The following is a 22,347-nucleotide window of genomic DNA, read 5'->3' on the forward strand; positions in this document are numbered from 1 at the left end:
CTATACAGGATTTCTGAATAAAGAATGTTGCTAAAAAAATACTGATACTCTTTTCTGTACTATTTCATTTTCAATCATGAAGATTCATAAATTTAGAAAAAAGATAATAATAAACAAAAAAGGAACTCAGATAACATTTATACGTGGACATCATAGTAAACATCAGATGTTTCCTTTTTTTGAGTAAACACCAGATTCTCCCGATTTTTGCGTTGGTTTTCAAGGCAACTTGCCTGTCACAATATGGCGGACGCGCTGACGTACCGTTTCGATGAGGCAACGAAGCGAAGCCAAAGAGAGAGAACGTGTTTACATATCATTTTCTCCAGGTGGCAGCACTGCACATTACAATAACCAGCCCTGCCGTAAACATGTTAGAAGAAGATAAACCGGATGTTTTGGGGACCAGCTGGCTAAGGTGACTAGTTTTTTCCAGGAATTACGATTTCATTTATCTCACACTCGGTCATTTCGGACAGTAAAGACCACAGTTTGTCCGTACATAGGCTGGTTCATGAGTTCCGAGTTAAGACGTAGATTAAGCCTGTTATGTTTAGTTTGTGACTTGGAGTTTTCTAAATGAAACTACCACCATTTTTCATTACCCCCCCCACCAAATAAAACTATGGTTACTTTAGCTTTTAAGCCACCAATGAGAGAAAACTTTGACAAATGATTTTAAGTTGGTACAGTCTTGTCAGCCATCCAGATAATGTTTGTTTTCATTTAAAATGGTCAGCCTGTCAAATACATTCTAAAGACAGTGAGGGTAGTTTGTTTTCAAAAATCCTACCCAATTATTTGAGCAGCTTGCATATTGAGCGATCTGTACCTCTTTTTTTCTCATTTCAGACGAAAAATGTCAAAAAATAATAAAAAGAAAAAGAGACACAGGTCGTCTTCATCTTCAAGTGAGGAAAAAAGGGTAAGGAATAGTTTATTTTATATGTGTGCTAACGCTATCTGCTAACGCCGTTTAGTCAACGAGTTTTTAAGACTGTATAATGACACTAATATGTTCAAATGTTATGGAAAATCCACTACCGTCATGAAGGGTTCTGCAAGTAAAAAAGAAAGAGATCAAATTGTTTAATATTAATTAACAAATGTAATCATGAATCTGAAGTACAATCATTCCTTTAGCAATTTCTTTCACAAGAACCTTTCTATGTTTTCAGGGTTCAACCAGCCAACATGATGTGCACAGAAGGAAAGTTCATAAAAGAAAGAAAGATGAAGCAGGTCATAAGAGGTACAACAGACTTAAATAGAACTTTAATAGTAAATAAAGGTTGTAATCACTATTACAGACTTCCTTTCAGCACTGGTTTGCACTGTTTCAGTTAGTGAACACTATTAAAAGAGTTCTGTCATGAATAGGCAAACATGTGAATGTTTATAACAGGAATAAACATGCAGGTAAGGGCTTGTTTTTATGCAGTTTTTACCTTGTAATACCTGATTCAATGGTTTAAAATCTAACCCCAAGTGTACGAAACTAGACAAGAGATTTCATGCTGCCATTTTTTATCAAACAAATATGAAGCCAAATTTGACAAGCCGTGCGTTTAAAAACTATGTACAACCCATTTTGGTGCAATTGTAGGTTGTGTAGCAGCTACCACTTGAAGTAGTCGTTTGCTGCTTGACTCAGTTCAAATCTTCCCATTACTGAATTGTGTTTGAGATCTTTGTTGTGATTGATGACCCAGTTTAGAGCAAGCTTTGGATGTTGGACAGATGGACTCACCTTTCACTCTGTAGTACTTTGGTATACAAAGGAGTTAGTATTCTTAGTATCAATTTAAAACCAGTACTTTAAAAAGTTATTGTTTCAAAGCAATACATGTCCATCAAACCGTTCCTGTGGTTTAATTGCCTTTTTTATGGAAGGTGCCAGAGTGGTCCAGGTTTTATGAAGGCATATTGAGCATAGAGTAATGAAACAGTGCCTCTCTTCTATTGGTTGCTATGCACTGCTGGTCAGTTGACTGAAAACAGCTCCTACACTTATTTGTTGATCGCTATATAAAACAAATTTAACTAATTAGAAGCATTTCTGGTGAGCCGAAACACTCATTATGTGGAGACTAAAGGAGTGCCACCCTTTTCTCTTCTTAAAAACATTGTTTTAAACTACAGTTGGCAAGCTATAAGCAGTACGTCAGTTAAGTTGATGGCTACCTGGGGAAATGGTTTGGCTAATTACCAAGCTATTGTTGGCCTTTTATACTTATGTTGCTCCATAAGGAGCAGAAAAGCAAAATGATGTAAGATTTTATGCTAAAAAGAAATTCAAATTAATGCTCTATGAAACTCTAGAAAGGCTTAGTATCAAAATAACAATAGATAAATGGTACAGGTAATTACTCTATCTGTTATATTCAACTGTTAAATTATCTCAGTAGCAATAGAAATAATTTTTGTTTTAGATAAAATCAATCAGGTCATCTTATACATATTTGTTATACATTTCATTTTTGTCTAAATACTATGATGCTGTGAAACCATAGTATTTTTACTTTTACTTTAAAGTTATCAAACTGCAAAAGCCTCTTATCAACCTATGTCCACAGATGAGTTTATAGCTGACTCAATGACTGCAAGGTGCCAATGTTCTGTGCCTGCAAAACAAGCTTTCACCACCATGCTTGACCGCTGGTATGAGGTGTTTATGCTGACATGTAGTGTTTGGTTTTCTCTAAACATGTGGCTGCACATTATGGCTAAATAAGTGTATTTTGGCCTTGTCTGTCCAAAGGAAATCTTTCCAGAATGTTGTGGTTCATTGAGGTGCAATTTTGCAAACCTAAGTTGTGGTATATGATTGTTTCTTCATTCAGCCTTTGAAGACAATCCATATGGAGCTTTTGGACTTTTCTAATTTCTAAGATAATCATTCAGTCTAACCTGGGGGGCATTTTGCTGTTACGTTTCTTCCTTGGAAGATGGGCAGCTGTCTTCTTCTCTATTAGTGAAGAATGTGCTTCAATGTAAAATGATGGACGTTGACCATCATTTTACCCTTCCTAGATTAATGGGCAACACTGCCTCTTTCAGGGTTTTGAGTTTCTGTTATCAAAAAACTAGAAGTCTTTCTGTTTATGTTGTTGGCAGTTTTTAGGATGGGCTTTGCTTGTTGTACTTAGTTGCATCAAAACCAAGAACAATTTTAAACATACCTGTCTAAATGGTCAGAACCAATCAGAGGTGGAGACCTGTTGCTTCTTGCCTTTTATCAGCTCTTGCCTTAAGAGCAGAAAAAATACATTGAAAATGTAAGTCACATCAGTGCAATCAAGAAAAAATGTGGTTAAATCTTTAGTCTCAAATGCAGCCAAGTTGGTTTCACTCTTGCAAACTCTCTTCAGTGTTGCAAACTGTTCATATCCCTTAGTTTTTTAAGATTTGGTCACATTACAACCATGAAACATCAAAGGACTTTATTGCAATTGTATGAAAAGGAAATCAAAGTATTGCATAATTGTAAAGTAGAAACCAAATGATGCATGATTTTTAAAGTGTTTTGCAAATTTAATCTGAAAACTGAGGACGGTCTCTTTGCACGTCTACAGACTGAAATTTTAACTCAATCTGCTTTGGCATATAGCTCAAACTCAGTCAGCTTGTATGCATAAAAAGGCCTTAAAAGAAGAACTGAACTTAAACAGAGATTAAATTACACACAAGTGGTCCCTTTACTAAGTAGGTGACCTCAGAGGGCAACTGATTGGAGTTTTAGCTGGATTTTATTTTGGCTTATCAGAGTACATGGGGCTGAAGGTCACACTTTTCATATTTTTTGGGGGAAATTACGAATCCTTTTATTTTTATTTCAAAATCATAATCCACTTAGTGTTGGTCTATCTAATAAGATACATTGTAGTTTGTGGTTGTGACCAAATGTGAAAAAGCTTTAGGCGTCTGAATGCTTTTGAAAGACACGTCATTCATTTTAAATATTCTGAGTTCAAATAGTTATTTCTGATTATATCTTTTCTTTTCTTGCCCAACATGTAGCCGCACAAATGAACAGAAAAAATCAGATCAACATGATTCCTCCAGCTCTCGCAAGGATAAAAAGCCTGTTTACAGGCTGTTGGCAACAAAAGAAGAAGAGCAGAGAGCCCCTCGTAAAGAAGAGCAACCTAAAAACTGTGAATTTGTGCAATTACATGGGGAAGGCTGCTCCAGTACAGCCAGTGAAATTAAAACCGTGGAAAGGGAACAGTCAAACCCCGTTAAGACAACGAAACAGTCAAAGGCCGTTAAGACATGCTGTGCAGTTTTACTTAATGAGACAACAGAGAAGACATTGAAAGACAAGTCAGGTAAAAGGTGCTCTCCGGCCAGCTATTCCAAATTAAAAAATCCACAAATGAGTCACAAGTTAGATGCTGCTGAACACAGAGACCACAGGCTTGGCTTAGAGAGGAAGATTGGATCACCTAGGGAATCTTCAACGACCACATATGACAGCAGCAGTATTAAGACCCGAGAACCCACCTCCTTTCATTGCATGGATTTTCCAAAACGAGGCAGCACGAAGCACGTCCACAACACAAGGGAAAACCATCAGTATAACAGGAGCAATTGTATGGATTCAAAAAAAAACCCTACCGCTGTCACAGTGAAGTCTTGCATTTCACCCATGCCCTCTATGTCAGGGACAAATCCAACGAAGTGGAGGAGGTTCACTTCAACCCCTGAGAACAACACATCGGCATCATCTAAAGCCAAGCAGCCACGATGCACCCCGAAACAAACAGATGTTCTAAAATTTTTGCCTTTTAAATTCAGGATACCAAGAAAGGTTCAGACTGGACCTGCACACAGCTCAGGTGGAACTAATAATACTGTTTCTTCAAACCAAAACCTCAAGCTTAAGGGTGACAATGGTGGCTCTAGAGTTGTGTTGGAGAAAGCTGAGCCAGGAACTGTGAAACCTGGCAGACGTTTGGCCGGTCCCTCTTATTCTCCATGTAAAGAGCAAAGTAAGACATCACCTTTGCCTGACCTGCTCCCATCTGAGCATCCACCTGCAGGAGATGCAAACTGCGAGCAATCATTTGATCAGGTAAAAAAAAAAAAACATCATTAACCTTAGCATTAATTTAGCGGGGGGTTTTTTTGTTGGTTTTTTTTGCATTTATGTCAAAAAAATGTTTTTTTGAAGGGTCAAGTGGTTGAAGAGCTTCATCTTGCTCGGTCTGAGAAAAGGCTGGAGGTAAATGTGATGCAGAGCTATGGTGAACTCACTGGTATGGACATAGATTTTCCTGAGGACGGAGCAACAGAGATGCTTTGTGAGTTTTATTGTTTTTGCTCAAATTTTATGAAGGCTGAAAAATATATGTTATATAATATAGAAGATGGATGGACTGTACATAAATTTCTAAATGAAATGTCTGGAGGTTTGGTTGGATTCACCCCTAAGGTTGATTAATTACATTTTTTGGGTTTAAAGTGAGACAAAAATGTAACTAGCGACACTATGGCAGTTAAATCTGTACTTTACTTTGCTGCAACACAGTAATGTACTTCTTGTTATTTAAAAAAATGTATACTAAATTTTCTCCCATTGTGTCACTTTAGAGACATAAGCTTTAATGTGTTTTATTGAGATTTTATGTGAAGGATCAATGCAGAGTAGCACATGACTGTGAGGTGATCTATCTATGGTGTTCCAGTCTTTTACAAATAAAAATCTGGACAGTGTGGAGTCCATTTTATATTCTGCCCTGCTGAGTCAATATTGTGGAGCTGCTTTTTTGTGCTACAAGTCATTTGGGGTTTCTCTCTTAACAGCTTTGTGCATCTAGAGACTAAAATATTTGCCTGTTTTTCTTTATCTCAAGCTCAGTCAGATTGAACCAAGGGTGTCTGTGAACAGTGACTTTCAAGTTTTGTCAGAGATCCTAAGTTGGACTTTGGTCAGGACTTTGACTGGGCCATTCCATCAATATACTTTGATCAAAACCATTTATTGTACTTCTGGCGGTATGTTTAGGGTCGTTGTCCTGCTTAAAGATAAATATGTGCCCTAATCTCAAGGCTTTTGCAGTATTTCAGGATTGCCCTGTATTTAGCTCCATTCATCTTCCCATCAGATCTGAGCCAGCTGCCCTGTCAGAGCTGAAAAACAGCACTGTTGGGTGGGATGCATAGTGCATAGGTGGGATGTGCAGTGTTAGTTTTCCCTCTCAAAAAGAGTTTTGCATGTTGGCCAAATATGGTCTCAGAGTACCTTCTCCTACATGTTTTCTATGTCCCCTACATGGCTCGTGGCAAACTGCTTTTGGGTCTGCTCATGACTGTGTTTTGACAATAGCTTTCTGTTTGCCATTCTCCCATAAAGGCCAGATTTGAAGATTGCCTGACTAATACTGTAGTTGTCCTGTCAACACATTGGTCAGTTCTGTTTTGCTATTTCTCGGTTGATATGCATTTTTGTCATACCCTTTCCATTTTCAAATGATGGGTCTCTGTGAGATGTTAAAGCTTCAGATTTTGTTTCAAACCAACTTCATCCTAAATGTATCCTTGACCTCAGTTGTGGTCCTTGGTCTTCATGCTGTTTGTTCACCAATGTTCAGAGAACATCCATATTTATACTGCAAAACTTTATGTTGGTCTGCCACATTAAATCCCAATACAATTTTTACTTTTGTGGTTTTAATGTGAGGGAATGTAAAATGTTCAAGGAGTATCCATACCTTTGCAAGACCAGGTAGATTATATCAAACCTGGATACAATACAGATCCTGTCTGTATAAGTGCATATTTTTATCTATTGTGTTCTACAGTTTCTACTTAAGCATCAATTTGGTTACCTTGTTTTTACAGGCAGGGAGCCCAAACAGAAAACCCTAATCCTTGTTCTGGACACCAATGTTCTCCTCAGTCACTTGGATTATGTGAAGAAAATCCGATCTTGTGGCCTTGAAGGTATTAAATATTTTACAACTAAATCATGCATTTTACATCTAATGTGCTTCTAATGTCTCCATTGAGAAGCAAAACAATTCTTAATATTATTTGTCACAGAGCTTTGCTTCTGTTTTTGATATTTAAGATATTTTGGACTCTAATAAAAACTGGGAAATAAAAGTCAGTCTCATACTCAGATTCATTGAATAGAATAAAGAGGTAAGAGGTGGTAGTTTTAACAAGATCAATGCAGTTGAAGCCTAACGAAATTGGTATACATGAATATAATTTGCACAATTTTAAATTTACTTTATCAGGATAAATCAACTACTGTGGGTTATAATGTGTAAATTCACAACTGCTTGCTCTTCGTTTTCACCCTTCCCTCTTAGCCTTGGGTTTTCCTGTTGTCCTGATACCCTGGGTGGTTCTCCAAGAGCTGGATTCCCTTAAAAATAGAAAAGGTCTGTCAGGGTCTGTGGCCCACCTTGCAGCTCCTGCCATCTCATTCATTTATACATCTCTAAAGAAGCGGGACCCCCACCTATGGGGACAGTCCATGCAGCAGGCCACTCAGATCAGCAGTGAGTACTGATTTTACTGATACATTGCCTTACTGGGTTTGAACTGTATGTTCCAAATAAAATCAATACATTCCAAGTTACCTAATCCATTACCTGTTCCTTCATCATGGGGAAGCGTAGTAGAAACCAGATACATACACCGTCTAAATATGCACCTAAACTTTGTTTTTCACACTATCTCACAATAAATCAGACTAAACTTTTCTTGTTGGATGTCATTTCTTCCTATTAATTAAACAGTTCAGATTTACTCAGATTACCATGCCTTTAAAGATTTTGGGAAAGCCCAAATGATGATGATGTCATGGCTTTCTAAGCCTCTAATCGGTGAATTCACAATGTTAAAGTTAATTGAAGACACACCTGGAGATGCATTTTATAGCAGCCAGTCTAGCACACTGCATCCTTGTGTGACATCATGGGAAAATTAAAAGAAATTAGCCAGGATACCAGGAAGAGAATGGTGGACCTCCACGAGTCTAGTTCATCCTTTGGGACAATTTTCAGATGCCTGAAGATGCCATATTCATCTGTTCAAATAGCGTAGAAACAAACAGCATCGGTATATCCAGCCGTCCTACAGTCGAGGAAGGAGATGAGTTGAAAAGATGTAGGTGTTTTGATACAAAAATGTGTGGATCAATCCTAGAACAAAAACAAAAGACCGAGGCTGGTCAGATATTTATCCACATTATCCACAGTGAAACAGGTCCTTTACCGACAATAACTGAAAGGGCACTCAGAGAGGAAAGCAACATTTGAAACAGCAGATTACAGTTTACAAAATGCAAGCAGATACAGAAATTTTCATTTTTAGACGCATGTCCTGTGGTCTGATGAAACTTGTTAAAACGAAAGGATAAAGGGTTATAGCTAACTCTAAAGGTACAGTTACAATGTTTGGCTTATAGTTAACTGTTTTAACAGTAGGTATGAAATCCCTCCAATTATATGCCAAGAGCAGTAAAACCGTCAGGTAATATTACCCAAGTCATGTTACTTTTTGCCTTTGCTAATAAGTAAGTTAAATATACAGTAAGTTATTAAATAGTTTTATACATTTTCATAGTTTGTAGAGGTCTTAAATTTAACTTAATGAAAGTTTCAGAAATCCTGTCTGTTGTCGATTCCATGCCCACTAGGTGGCACTGACACTCAAGTGGCCATTAGATTCCTCACCATTTTAGCAGATGAGGGCAGGTTGCATCCATGTATGATCCATGATAAAGCAGAATAATTATATATTTTAATGTACCTTTTTAATCATTTATTTAGTGTAGCTGTTTAAAAAGCGAATTTTCATCCAGCCTGTGTGGGATTTTGTATGGTAATTGCCAGCCTTTCCTTGTCTTTTAATGCCACGTTGTTTTTTACAGTTTAATGTGAGCATCATAGCGATATGAAGTGATCTCAGACCGATTCTTCTGAGTCACTGTTGTCTTTTTGTCATTTCCCGTTTTGGATCCCCAGATGGTCTGAATACTGAGAATAATGATGACAGAGTGCTGCAGTGCTGTCTGCAGTACCAGAATATGTACCCAGAGTGTGCTCTCATCTTATGCACGTGAGTTACCCCTCCCCCCCTACAGTGTACTGCTGCTGCTGCTGTCTAGAGCCTGTCCTCAGCTAATAAAGCACATTCATGTGACTGTGCCAGATTGTTCCAGTTGGGATGAGAGAAACAGTCAGCTTGACAGTTTTTGCAAAGAATAGATGTGATGAGTGAGCGAATCTGAGTTCAGCTCAGGATTTTTTCTTTTTGCCCACATTTGCAGTTGAAAATATTTAGTTTGATTTTGTTCTTTTGACCTATTTCCACATCCAGCTATTGATTGTTTTCTCAAATTGAACTGCCATCTAATTCAAACATCCTTTCTTTTCTCTCCAGTAATGATAAAAACCTGTCCAGTAAAGCTCTTCTGAGTGGAGTGAGGGCTCTTAGCAAAGCTGATTTGGAGGCAAGGGTCAGGAGGTCCAGACAAGGCCATCATTTCCTTCAGAGCATTCAGTCTCCAGTTCTGTGTCGTTTTAACCACAGCGCCTCATCTCCATCGTTGAGCGCAAGCTACACACCAGTCCGGCCTCCTATTCAGGATAGCGTAGGTGTTTCCGTGCCCACCCCAGAGAAAGGTGAGCCAGGAAAAAATGTGTTCCTTGTATAATACTAGGAAGGAACTTGGCATTTTCTATGATCTAGCGGCAGTTATTACCACATACCACCAGTGCACTTAATGTGTTCACCCACTCCTTCCTATTTTCCAGTTTTCGTTCACTTTTTGTTTCAAAGCTTTCTCTAATTTAGCCCTAAAACAGCTACAGCTAACAAAGAATGTGGCAATAAATAGAAACTGTGCTAGTAACTCTCATAATTTTCACAAACAACAAGAAAAAAAGAAGAAGTGCAATTCTAATGAGCCTCTATGAAAGTCTTTATATAGATTGTACAGTTGTATTGTGTTAAAAGCCTGTAAATATTGTGTATATATTAACATACACAATATATATGCATTTCCTCTTTGTGTGTTCTCATATGCGGACATAGATCCATTTATAAATACCCCACCACTGAAAGAAGGAGTCTGTAAGGAGGCAGAATGGGACCTTAGCGGATATCTTTGCGAACTAGAAGATTGTCTGCGGGATGTGCTGTCTGAAGTGTTAGAAACTGAAATGAAGGCGGCTTACGATGATCTCTGGCTAGAGGTGAAATTTATTTTTTAAAAACTCATATAAGATTCCTTTTTAATGTCTCTAGTTCAGATTTAGCTCTTTTTACTAAATAATCTTAAATAAGTCAAAAAAAATATAGGTCACAAAGGAATTAGCTAGTGCTTTTTCTGTGTTTTTAGCAATCTTACACACTAAAAATATCCACCTGTATGATTGGATTGTAAAGGAGTTAGTTGGTTTGCATTTAACTGGAAGTTATTTTCACCATGAGATCTTTTTGGTTAATTTAGTGCCTAAAACAAATTAAAACTTTTAAGTAAACTGTACATGGTCCTACATGGTCTTAAAAACATATAAATCTTTACTTCTGTATTTTCAGATCCATCCATTCAGCCAGCCAATCAGTATTTATTTTTTAGGTTTCCATATTTAAAGCCTGACAACTGTAGAAATATCTGCCATAAACTCATTCTAAACCTTTGTATCTGCAATTTAAAACTTTGCAAATTAACTGAGAAATCTGGACTGGTAAACCTGGAAAGGTGTTGGATTTTGAAATTCCCAGCATGAAGTACAAGATTTAGATAAGTTGTAGATATTTACAACACATGCATTGCAGACTGCATCGCAAATGTAATCATCATTATGTCAATCTATTCCTTTTATTTTGTAGATTGTTTACATAAAACCACCCTGGAGTCTTCAAGATGTCTTGCAGTGTTTCAAAAAGCACTGGATCGCTGTCTTTGGACATATTGTCCCTCGGAAGATGTCTGAAACTGTGGCAAACCTCATCAACTTCTTTAGCTCAGGTATGAAGGCATGTAGATAGAGCAAAGGAGGAACTGTTGTGTAATTGTGAGCTTTGGACCCGCAGTTTATTGTCATTAATTGACATTGGCTGTAGCAGGTTCATTTTGGTGTTATTTTTCTTGCCGTGCCGTATTACTGCTCAACACATCTTCTGGATCTTTTTAGCCTGTTAAGATGTCACATTGTTTAATTTAGCACGGCCAGCATTTCTGGGAAAATGGGAATGTCCGATCATATCACAGTCTCCAAATGAAACCATTTAACGCCTGTTTCCTAGGAGATAATTTGAATCTTCCTTAGAATGTAAACACAGAGGGAAAATAAACGGTGACAATCTTACAGTAATCTGCAAAATTGACCAGATTTCCTCCATTATGGCTTTAGGCACATACTGTGCAAACCCCATAAACTGAGGGGAACCTAAGAAATATCTGTAATTGTAAAATGGTAAAATAAATTTTGTTACTCTGGGCTAAAAATACTAAGTGATCCCCAGATTAAAATGTTACAGTATGCTAAAAAACTGCATTCAGAATTAGGCCCTGTGCTAAAGTAGGAGACTCCAATGTGTGTTAGAAAGATGTTGCAGCAATTCTGTCCAGCATGTCACTGTGGATGCATTTATAACGGCGCACGCCTACGGTGTTTTTCTGAGTCAATCTGTCATTCAGACTTCATGTCAACCCTCGTCAGGGTGGAGGGTGACTGCTACAGCCTTGGCACAAAGATTAAATCCTACCCAAGTCTATGAATGGGAAAAAAATATTATTTTGATCTTGATCAAAGTTGTCCCTGGCTCACACACATGGTTTCTTGGTACCGTACAACCTGGCACTGAAGCAGGAATATGAGAGTTGAGAAAGGAGGAGGAGGCGGAGGAGGAAGGAGGGATAAATTGTGAGTGAGAGTGAGAACAAATCTGGTGGTGGAAAAGTACGGCAGACAACACCATGAGTTTGTAACAGAATGTAGCTGTAATTTCAATGAAAGGCTCCTGAAAGGTCTCTCAATCAAAAAATCTGAGATGTTATTTTAAAACCTGACCCTGCTTCTTCCCAACTTTATCCCTGACCTGACTGTATTGTTCACTGATCTTCATGATGCTGATTGTTCACTGATCTTCTCTAATATAACACCCATATTTATACGGAGGTTAAATTACTCATATTTAGATTCTATTCACTTGTATGTTGTTTACTGACAACAGTCATTGCCCTGTGATTTATTTAGGGGTAGTACTAAAAGGGGCTGCATGCATAGACATGCTACATTTTCAGATTTTAATAAAAAAAATACTTTTTAAAACAATCTTTCATTCTCTTTCCACTTTACAATCATATGCTACTTTGTGCTGGTCTAACACATCAAATCTTTGTAAAATATGTTGACGTTTGTGGTTGTAATGTTTGAAAAAGTTCAAGGGATCTGAATACTTTTGAATGCAAAATAGCCTCTTCAATATATAAAACCCTCTGTCTAAATAGGCATGCACAACTTCGCATTTAAAAATGTTGAAGTGTTAGGCTTGGCTAAATTTGAGTAAATGCAATCTAAATATGGATCTGTTCATTGGGATTTAAAAAATGAAATAAAAAAATGTAAAAAGGCCTATATACAGTCATGGTAAAAACAAAGTACACCCTCAGTCAACTCTGGGATTTTAACCTGCAAATATTGAACTCTCTACCAGATCCTTAGAGCATTTATACATAACCCTCTGTGAACAAAAATGAACCATGCAAATTATAGCCTCTCACTAATTTGTAAAACAAGTCAATCTGTTGTCATTTCATTTTATAAATACTCTACAATTATTGGTAATAGTTGCAGTCATTTTATGACCAGCACTGCATACTTCTCTGTGTACCCTCAGGTGAAACAGTATCAACTTTAGCGTTTCTCCAGGAAACTGAGGAGTTAGTGAAGGCATTTGGGAAAAGTTCAAAACATGTCCCTGATGCCATCACTGTGATTGAAAATATTTTGAACAAGCTACAATCACAGGTAAGCTTAAACAAAATTTAACTCTCAATTTAACTTAAAGTCAAACTTTCACATCTGATTAATTGGAAAAGTCTGCTCATGTATAGAGTATTTCAATGTACAGAATTATAAAATAGATTATTTCTTAATTCTATTTTGAGCTTCATAAAAACAAATTCAATGGTCAATGTTTTTAGGCTGACTCCAAAACGTTCTCTCACTGTAGCAGCATGTGTCTGCGGAGCAACAGTTGTCCGCTGGGGATGTCGTCATGAATGATGACGATGATGTCGATAAGCAGCCTGCATCGGTTCACGTCTCTCCGCAGGAAGTGTGGGCTGTGTTTGAGAATATCTGGTCTCAGGTGTACCAAACAAGGTGAGCAAGAAGATTGGACAGATGCAGCCAGTCGGCCGTTTACATTCACTCATCGTTGCTGTGAATGTTACTTCGTTTTGGGCTTTCAGTGATGACTTCTGGCGGTTTCCCTTTTTTAGAATGGAGTGAAAAATTCTCTGATCCACACAGATTTAAAATTATACATACGAGCTCAAATACATAGATGCATGTATATATTTGAGACCATATGTATAATTTACTGTTGACTCTGTGTCCATTAGAGAAAATCCACAATAAATTGAAACTTGTGCATCTTATTCTTGTTTTTTGTGAGATAATTTTCATGTTCATGTCCCTGAAGAATATATGTAAACTTATGATTGTATGTCACCTAAACTGTATAACTTAATTGCGGTTAACAGGATAAGTAATTGTGTCTTTTATAGGTTTGTCAATTAAATCTAACCAAATGTGTTCAACTGATTACCTTAACTTATTATTTAAGACCTGATGATTGAGAAATTAAAGGTCAAGGAGTTAATACCAACACCTAAAATGAAAACAACAGTGAAGTGAAGCAATTTTAAGCCACAAAAAAAAGAAAAGAATTAGTTTATTTTGACATGTGCTTTGTTTTTTTTTTCCATTACATTGACCTAAAAAGCCGTTTGTTTCTGTAACATTTCAGTTTGGAAGTGTTCAAAGCGCTCTGCTTTGACCCTCACACCATGCAGGCTGCGACACCGATCGGGCGTCCTCCACCACCGCAGGATGCCTTGGCCTGTTTGCACAGACTGTCCTCCATGGTTTCACAGCTGCTGCAAGCATTCAGCAGGTATGTAAGCCGACTCATATCACTGCTGTCTCACTAAATGTAACCTTTGGACATCTCCCTCAACTGCATGTTAGTATATACGTGTCTCATTTCACGTTCTACTTAAAGTCAGTTGTATTCAATTATTTCTCCTACGAAGAAGGAGAAAATCAAATGTGTTGACATTTACAGCCAGATCTGCATGTTTCCCTTTAACACTCGTCTTTCTCCTATCATCCCCACATGTCTACTCTCATTAAGCCCTCTTTCAGAAAAAGCTTGAGCATTTTCACTTGTTTACAGACTCTTCCGTCTGTCCTCCTAAGAATCCCCTTTAAACTGTCCTCTCACGTTGTAAGCCTGATTTCTCCTTCCTGTGTCCTACTTTTATGTGCGTGGGACCTGTAAGACTTGTTTGGCATGATGTGTTGGTCGAGGAGCCGTAATCCTCTTGACCTTGTCACTTTTCCTTATCTCTGTTCCCATGACGCCACAGTGACCAATGCACTTTAGCACCGCTGATTTTCTCACAATGCTGCTGAGAAAGAAACTGCTAAGTGATTAACTTTTCACTGTATCTGCTTGGACGTAAACCATATCACACTTATTGATAAGAGTGTTTGCATGAGTGGCTCCATTGCCTTGCAGACATATTCCTTTTCACATTTTGTCACCTTAGAACCACAAACTTTAATGTGTTTTAGTTGGATTTTATGCGGTAGACCAAAACAAAGTATTCCATTATTGTAAAGCGAAAGAATATTATTTATTTACAGAGCACTTCTTTATAAAAAGCAAAGTGATTCAGAGAAGATTAAAAACAGGAGGCAATAAAAGAACACACCCGATTAGTCCACCTGTGTATAATATCTCAGTATAAAATGTAGCTGTTCTTTGAAGACCTCAGAGGTTTGTTAGAGGACATTAATGAACAAACAGCATCATAACAACCAGGAAACACAGTAGCCAAGTCAGGTGAAAAATTCAATTCAATTCAAAAATACTTTATTAATCCCAAAGGGAAATTAAATGTTGTTATAGCTCATATTATGAAGGTTTCCTCAAAGAGCCGTTGTAGATGCTGATGGCTGTGGGCAGGAAGGATCTCCTGTAGCGCTCCGTCTTACAGCAGATCTGAAGAAGCCTCTGACTGAAGACACTCTGTTGTTGTAGGACAGTCTCATGAAGAGGATGCTCAGGGTTCTCCATTTTATGAAGAATCCTTCTTTCCACAATGATCTCCAGAGGTTCCAGAGGAGTCCCCAGAACAGAGCCAGCCTTCTTTATCAGCTTGTTGAGCTTTTTTAAGTCCCTGGCTCTGATGCTGCTTCCCCAGCAGATGATGGCAGAAGAGATCACACTTTCCACAACAGACTTATAGAAGATATGCAGCATCTTGATGCAAACACCAAAGGACCTAAGCTTCCTCAAGAAGTACAGTCTGCTCTGTCCCTTGACATGACAAAATGGTGGAGAACAGGGTTAGGTTATAAAACAATATCCTAAGCATTGAACATCTCACAGCGAATGCACTCCACAAATCTGAACGGTGTGGAAGAATGGCAAGAATAAAACTATTGTGGAATGAAAGACATAAGAAGTCCTATTTGCAGTTTGAAACAAGCTGTGTATTTAGAAGAAGATGCTCTGGTCAGATGAGAGCATGTAAACTTTTGGGTCTACATGCAAAATGTTGTGTGTAGTAGAAAACACCACAGCTAATGAGCCTGAAACACATCACCTCCATGTTTTGAACATGGTGGTCACAGTTGATGAGAAGATGGATGGAGCTAAATACACTGCCATAATGGAAGAAAAGCTGTTAGAGGCTGCAAAAGACTTGAGCCTGGGATGGAGTCTTGCAGCTGAGTGAGGCTTCACATCCAATCTGACTGATCTAGAGCCATTTTCTGAAGAAGAATGGGCAAAATTGTTGTTCTTAACGTTTGTGTTTAACATTTTCAGATTTGCATTTGTTAAAATTTCTAATAACTATATACCATTTTCCTTTTACCTCGCTAGTGTCCTATTTTGTTTGGTCTGGCACATAAAATTCCAATAAAATACATTATTTTGTGGTTGTAACATGAAAAAAGTGAAAACGTATGAATACTTTTGCAAGGAACATAATGTAAAAAAGTCCACAGTCTGTAATGTTGAACGTTTGACTAACCATTATGGCCCTCCTATATTACAATGCTACCCTGAGCCTAAGTTAAAACACTGTAGCTGGGCTCAGTTGTGTGCAGCGCAGGTTTGGACTCATGCGAGCCAGCTCCGAGTACCTGGAAAGCAATATCAAACAGTTCCATAACTGCTGTGGAAAATGGAAAAACACCTTTAACAACAGCAGCAGCACCTGTTTGTCCCCACATATTAACATTCAGTGGTACATGAAGCACGTGTATCTAATAAAACGAATAGAAGCGAAATTCTTTTAGACTACTCAACTTTTAGCATCTAGTCATGGTACGTCTTGGATCATCCCTTATGCTTGAATAGAGCAGTAAGCCAGAAGCTTTGTGAATCCTAGAATATGAATTATTTGTTTCTGTCAGCTCATTAATAATATAAGAAGACAGCAACAGTTTTATTTTATAAACTTTTTAGTTGCTTATGTAGGTATGTTTCTTTTTTTAAGTCAAGCCCCACTTCTAATTTTGTTTCTCATGCTCAAACAAATCTAAACATCATGCAAACAAATACAGACATAGCTGGTGTCCTGAATGAGATCTACTCTGACATTTAGGGCTGTTAGAGGGCAGGTCATAATAAATACGACCTGATGGTACTTCTCTAATCTGTTAAAGTGTTACCCTCGCTTTCCACCCTCCTAATCTAGAAAGTATTGTAATATCCTTCTCTGCCCGGGATGGACAGACAGACGGACAGGTAGATACAGGATGGATCTCTTGGATCATATAATGATGAAAACATGTTCCTTTTTCTTGTTCTATTTCATTTATCCCAATGTTTTCAAATCTACAAATCTTTGCCTCTGTCTGTTGCTTTAAATTGAATTAAAACCACAAGTTGCCCATGTAGCAGCGCTCTATTACAAATGTCCTGCGATGGTGTGATTTCCTTTTCAGACTGTCATGTGATAGGGCTTGTGCAGCTTCTTGACAAAGGCCTTTTTGTGATGAAGATAATGATGCCTTCAGAACATCACACATTTTTTCTCGATTTAGTTTTACACGCAGGGTCAGCCAGTAAAATGATTGCTTATTTTGTTGGATCTCTGCAAGTTTAAGTCCTCAGGATGGTGAACATGCGGACATACAACAACACTCCTCCTGCCGAACTTTCCCTCATTTTAGAAATCATGCCTTACTAGAGGGGAGGGGTGGAGGATTCTAGCAGCTTCTGGGAATTTCTGGCAGCATCAACACTGATACCATGGATAGTGTTTTTTTTCTGCTTGTATGGAATTTCTGAGCTTCTACGGAAAAACTCAAATTCGGTCACTCCGGGCAATAAACATTTTTCAGTTTTGCATTTATACTTCTACTATAGGACCTAATAGGAACTGCTGTGCAGGATTTGTTTAGGTTTAAGTTGCAAAAGCGAAAGTAACTTTGGTCTTCCGCATTCCCAATTCTGAATTACCGCTATTCACCCACCGTCAATCCTCCCTACTTTTTCGCACTGAACATAAATTAACCATTTTACTAGCATACGTCCAAGTAAAATCTAGGTTTGCAGTGTAGTGTTTATTTTCTCTTACTTATATATAATTGTGCACATTGTGTTTGTGTGTGGGGCGGCTTGAGTAGTATTGCCTAGGAGACAGGGAGTGTGGTTTTCACATGTTTGGGCATGTCTCCCTCATGCTCATTTTTCTCCTTCAGCAAGCTGTTTGTACATAATTGAGAAGTATTCAGCACAAATTACCATTGTATTTTTTAAAAGAATAATAATTAGAGTTGTATCCCCTATTTAACAAACTATTAGGTAAGATTTGATCATTTCATATGCCTAATGAAGCTTTTAGAGTGTTGCCTAAAAATGAGGCCATCTCTGAGATCTGTTTTGTCTCTTAGGGTCTTGTCTTCGACTCCGGGTTTAGAGGAAGTCCAGACCATGCTCAGTGTGATCTACTCTAATAAGGTTTGTGCTGCATCACAGTTATGGATACAAAACTGGCATCTGGATGCTTTAAAACAATTCACATAACCTTTTTGCTCTCTGTGGTCATCAAGTTCATTTTTTTAGATAGTTTGCATCTGTTCTCTTTCAGCTTGTCAGTGAAGATGCCAGATTAACAACTAAAGACCTTCTGGGTTGTTTCTCCCAACCAGACTACAGGTAGGCTGCATACACATACATAATGGGGACATTTTGTTAAAGGAAACGCATATGTCTGATAAACTGTTGATTTTTTATTTATTTCTTTCTCCAAAGTCATGGTTTTTAGCCTTCCGTTTCTTCTAAATTTAATACTCAATAAAACAGTTCTCTGAAATCTTGCGGCCTTTGTTGCTGCTTGCCCTGGCAGCTCCTCCTTCATTATAAAAGCTTTTCTTGTTGACATCCCCAGCAGATCCCACAAAGACTGTGGCCATGCCAACATTTCTGGACAATTGGGACATTTATTATTAACACATTTCTTTGAAGGGATGCAGCCTATTCCATAACAATAGGCCGGTGTTTGCAGTAACTTCATACTTGTCGTTATCACAGGGCTTATTTGCTGCTCTAACAGGACAAGGTGCTGGTCTTGTGTTAAGATGTTTTTATAGAAAGAGCAGAAATAAACAACAGATACATGCTTAGAAACGTGCTGGCTTTAATAAAATAATGACACTTTAACAGAGCTTGTGCATGGATCCATAGTTGAAACTAGATAATTTACACATCATATAAAAAACTTTTTTTTCTGACTGTCTGACATCAAATCCTTCTAAATTGTTACAGTTTTAGGTCAGCTATGATTACTGAAATTATTCCTATTTACTGAATGCCAGAAAAGTTTTAGACAATTCTGAAATTTATATACCGTATTTTCCGCACTATAAGGCGCACCGGATTATAAGGCGCACCTTCAATGAATGGCCTATTTTAGAACTGTTTTCATATATAGGGCGCACCGGATTATAAGGCGCATAGAATAGAAGCTACTGCAGTCAAACGTTTGACTGGGGTTGCGTTATGCATCCACTAGATGGAGCTGTGCTAAAGAGAATGTCAACAAAACAGTCAGATAAGTCAGTCAAACTTTATTAATACACTACAAACCAGCGTTCTGATAACTCCATTCACTCTCATGGTAAGGTCTCCTCTACATAGAATTCTATTGAATAGAGCCAACAGCACGTTAGGAATGCATTGGAGTCTATGAAGTTGAAGTAGAAATCAAACGTTAGTTAAAACGTGAAAGGGAACTTTTCCCTGATTCAGTAAACACGTAAAAGAAACAGTTTGATGCACTAAATCAAACGTTAGTACTGTTAACCTTTCCTGTTCCTGTCCCCTGACCGTAGTCTGATGACACAGGGGAGACGCTTTCTCCAGGGCCGAAGTTACTAGTTTCCTCGGGGTTAACTCCCTCACTCATACGTTGCTGAGTTGAGCATGAAGAAACAGCATCAAAACACTGAGTTGTTGACGAGATTCGGGGTTCTTTTTAATGACTTTGCAGCACGTAAAAACACAGGGCTTACAGACTCATACACCGCTGCTCCGGTCGCCGTCTCTACCCACCCGACACACACAATAATACCGACGTCACTCCTTCACTCTTGATTCTCAGCTACGGCAGCACACAGCGCCACCTCTGTCCGGAGGAGTAATGTCAACATCTTCCATACACACACACAAAACATACACCCCACACACTGAGCTTCTAATCACATATAGTTCAGGCAATTCCTGCAACAGTACATTCAAACGTTATACACACACAAGTGGTGTTGGACTAGGAGTAAGCACAGTACAGGTGTTTACCGCTATTACTTCGGCGACACCCCTGACTACGGTAGCCGTAATGCTGCAAGCGGTGCGGCTTTGTAGTTTACCAGTCGTACTGAAACATTTTGACAGAGCGCCGTGTACAACCAGTATGGATCAACCAATTAACCAATTGATCCATATATAAGGCGCTCCGGATTACAAGGCGCACTGTCATTTTTTGAAAAAATTAAAGGTTTTTAAGTGCGCCTTATAGTGCGGAAAATACGGTACACTGAGATTACTCTGATGATGCCATGGCTTTGTGAGCTTCTGATCAGTTAATTCATCTGAGGTTAGTGGTGGGTCACCTACAGATATATTTAAAGACAACACTGGAAACGCACTTTTTCCTTGGGTGGCATCAGGGGAAGAACTATATAAAATAAATCTGGCAAGCTAGCAGGAAGAGAACTGTGGAGCTCCACAGGAATGGTTCATGCTCGAGTTGGGCTGCTGCAGAGGATTCTGTCATGAGGTTGTGAACTTTTGCCTCAGAGAGATGGCTTCTCGTGGCTGTTTTGATGTAGTTCTGAAGGCTGTCGACATACTAGAGACTGGAACTACAAGCGCCATTTCAGCCAAAGTTTTGAAATCAGGGAATATATATCCAGCTGAAGTGATGAGAAGTCAGCAAGTGTCTGAACGAGGGATTTCCTGATCCGCCAAGCACTCTACTTCAGTGCCCCCGCGAGAGCAAACAGCTAATTAATATGCTAACTCGCCACCAAGTGGTCAGGGTGTGAATTACAAGCTGTCAAAATGACTGATGGTCTTCAGATTTTTCCGTCACCGTTTAAAAAAAAAAAACGGTTAAACACGAAAAATATTCGATTAACGCGACCCCTGCTCAGTAACGAAGAATAGTTGAGTAAGTTTTGGAGACATGTCCCTTAATCTCAATAAGCTAAAACTGAAGTGTTTGGTTACGATGGACTAATGCACTTCACAGAACAGATGACACCACGAAGAAAGAACATCATGTAAAATAATGAATCCCCATCTCAATGCATCAGCCAGGAAATTGAAGCTTGAGCACAAGTGGATGTCCAAATGGACAGTAGCCCTAATTATGGTTACAAAGTGGCTTAAAGAAATTCAAACTTTGACCATCACAAGGCCCTGATATCAGACCTTTAGGAAATGTGTGGCCAGGACTGAAAAGGTGTGTGAGAAAGGCAGGCTAAAACCGGACAGAGTTACAGCAGTAACGGTAAGCAAACTTAAAATAGGTTTAAAACATTTTGAAAAAATTGCTCCCACTTTTCGCAATAGTAACAATGTCACTAATCCTACCTGACCTAAAGCAGTAATAATTTAGTCTAATCTGATTTAATGTCAGACAGTGAGAAAAAGTAAAGGTTATGTGTCTTTTTCTTGAGTGTAGGTAAATATCTGTGTTTGACTGTATTTAAAGGCTCAAACAGTAAATGGATCTTAACTTACCAGGCTTGGCCACAGTTAAAGCTACATTGATTAATGTGGGTAGTGCATTGTTCTAATTGCCATCTTGTTAAAGCTTATGATTTTAACCTGAAACCTTTTCTTCATGATGACTATCAGGTTGTAACATTTTTGTAGCTTTGTAGTTTCCTCCAAACGTTGCATCCACCTTATCTGAGATTGTCGCTCCTATTTTCAGTGGTAAATTAAGTTGTTTTTAGACAGATTAGGTTTTTGTTTTCTGCCTAAAGTGTGACATTGTTTAGCTTGGCCCATACAACTTTGACTAGTATTTAATTTATCTGCTGAAAGCTGACAGACTGACTGATAACAACAAATATAAGTGTTGTTTATTCAAATATACGGGATAAGGATATTTGTCCCATTAGTGTGTCTCGGTGCTCGGTTAAGCTCTTGCTTCATTTGTGCTTGTCTGTTTTTAGAAACAGTATTTAGATAGCCAAGGGTGGATTTGCATGAAGATAGAAGGTTCTGAATCATTAATCCTACTAAAGATCCACTGATGACATAGTTTTAGTTTCCTGGCCCAGGCCACCAGATTTTTATTCAAGATCTCCTAGTATTTCATGACGTTCATGATGATGCGCACTCTAACAAGGTTCCTGAGGGCTTTGGAAGAGATGCAGGTCCACAACATCACAGGTTCTCAAACATGCAGTGGAGATGAGGTACTTTCCACATATTCATCCTATGTTTCACACCAGACCCACCTGGAATATTTGTTAAACTCTCAATCTTAGATTCATCCGGTTAATGTCTTAGTAGTGTTTGAAAAACTCCACATGTTCAAGTTTGATGGTA

The 22,347-nt window shown here is 38.3% G+C and overlaps 1 protein-coding gene across 2 annotated transcripts in view; it reads left to right on the forward strand.

Annotated features, from left to right (window-relative positions):
- The first annotated feature begins 320 nt into the window (after positions 1-320).
- Positions 321-22,347, forward strand: part of swt1 (SWT1 RNA endoribonuclease homolog) — a 31,321-nt gene continuing 9,294 nt past the window's right edge. Inside the window, exons 1-16 of one of the 2 annotated variants that reach the window (XM_047375700.1) lie at positions 321-418; positions 853-925; positions 1,179-1,252; positions 4,021-5,077; positions 5,177-5,306; positions 6,847-6,948; positions 7,323-7,514; positions 8,976-9,078; positions 9,403-9,644; positions 10,057-10,217; positions 10,858-10,996; positions 12,871-13,001; positions 13,207-13,358; positions 14,008-14,154; positions 18,177-18,243; positions 18,374-18,441. In XM_047375700.1, the coding sequence (XP_047231656.1) occupies positions 372-418; positions 853-925; positions 1,179-1,252; positions 4,021-5,077; positions 5,177-5,306; positions 6,847-6,948; positions 7,323-7,514; positions 8,976-9,078; positions 9,403-9,644; positions 10,057-10,217; positions 10,858-10,996; positions 12,871-13,001; positions 13,207-13,358; positions 14,008-14,154; positions 18,177-18,243; positions 18,374-18,441 (2,885 nt within the window). In that variant the 5' untranslated portion in view covers positions 321-371. The remainder of the gene's footprint in view (positions 419-852; positions 926-1,178; positions 1,253-4,020; positions 5,078-5,176; positions 5,307-6,846; positions 6,949-7,322; positions 7,515-8,975; positions 9,079-9,402; positions 9,645-10,056; positions 10,218-10,857; positions 10,997-12,870; positions 13,002-13,206; positions 13,359-14,007; positions 14,155-18,176; positions 18,244-18,373; positions 18,442-22,347) is intronic. The other variant, XM_047375701.1, reaches the window with a different exon arrangement.

This window comes from Girardinichthys multiradiatus, chromosome 9 (assembly GCF_021462225.1).
Source record: "Girardinichthys multiradiatus isolate DD_20200921_A chromosome 9, DD_fGirMul_XY1, whole genome shotgun sequence".
Classification (NCBI taxonomy): domain Eukaryota; kingdom Metazoa; phylum Chordata; class Actinopteri; order Cyprinodontiformes; family Goodeidae; genus Girardinichthys; species Girardinichthys multiradiatus.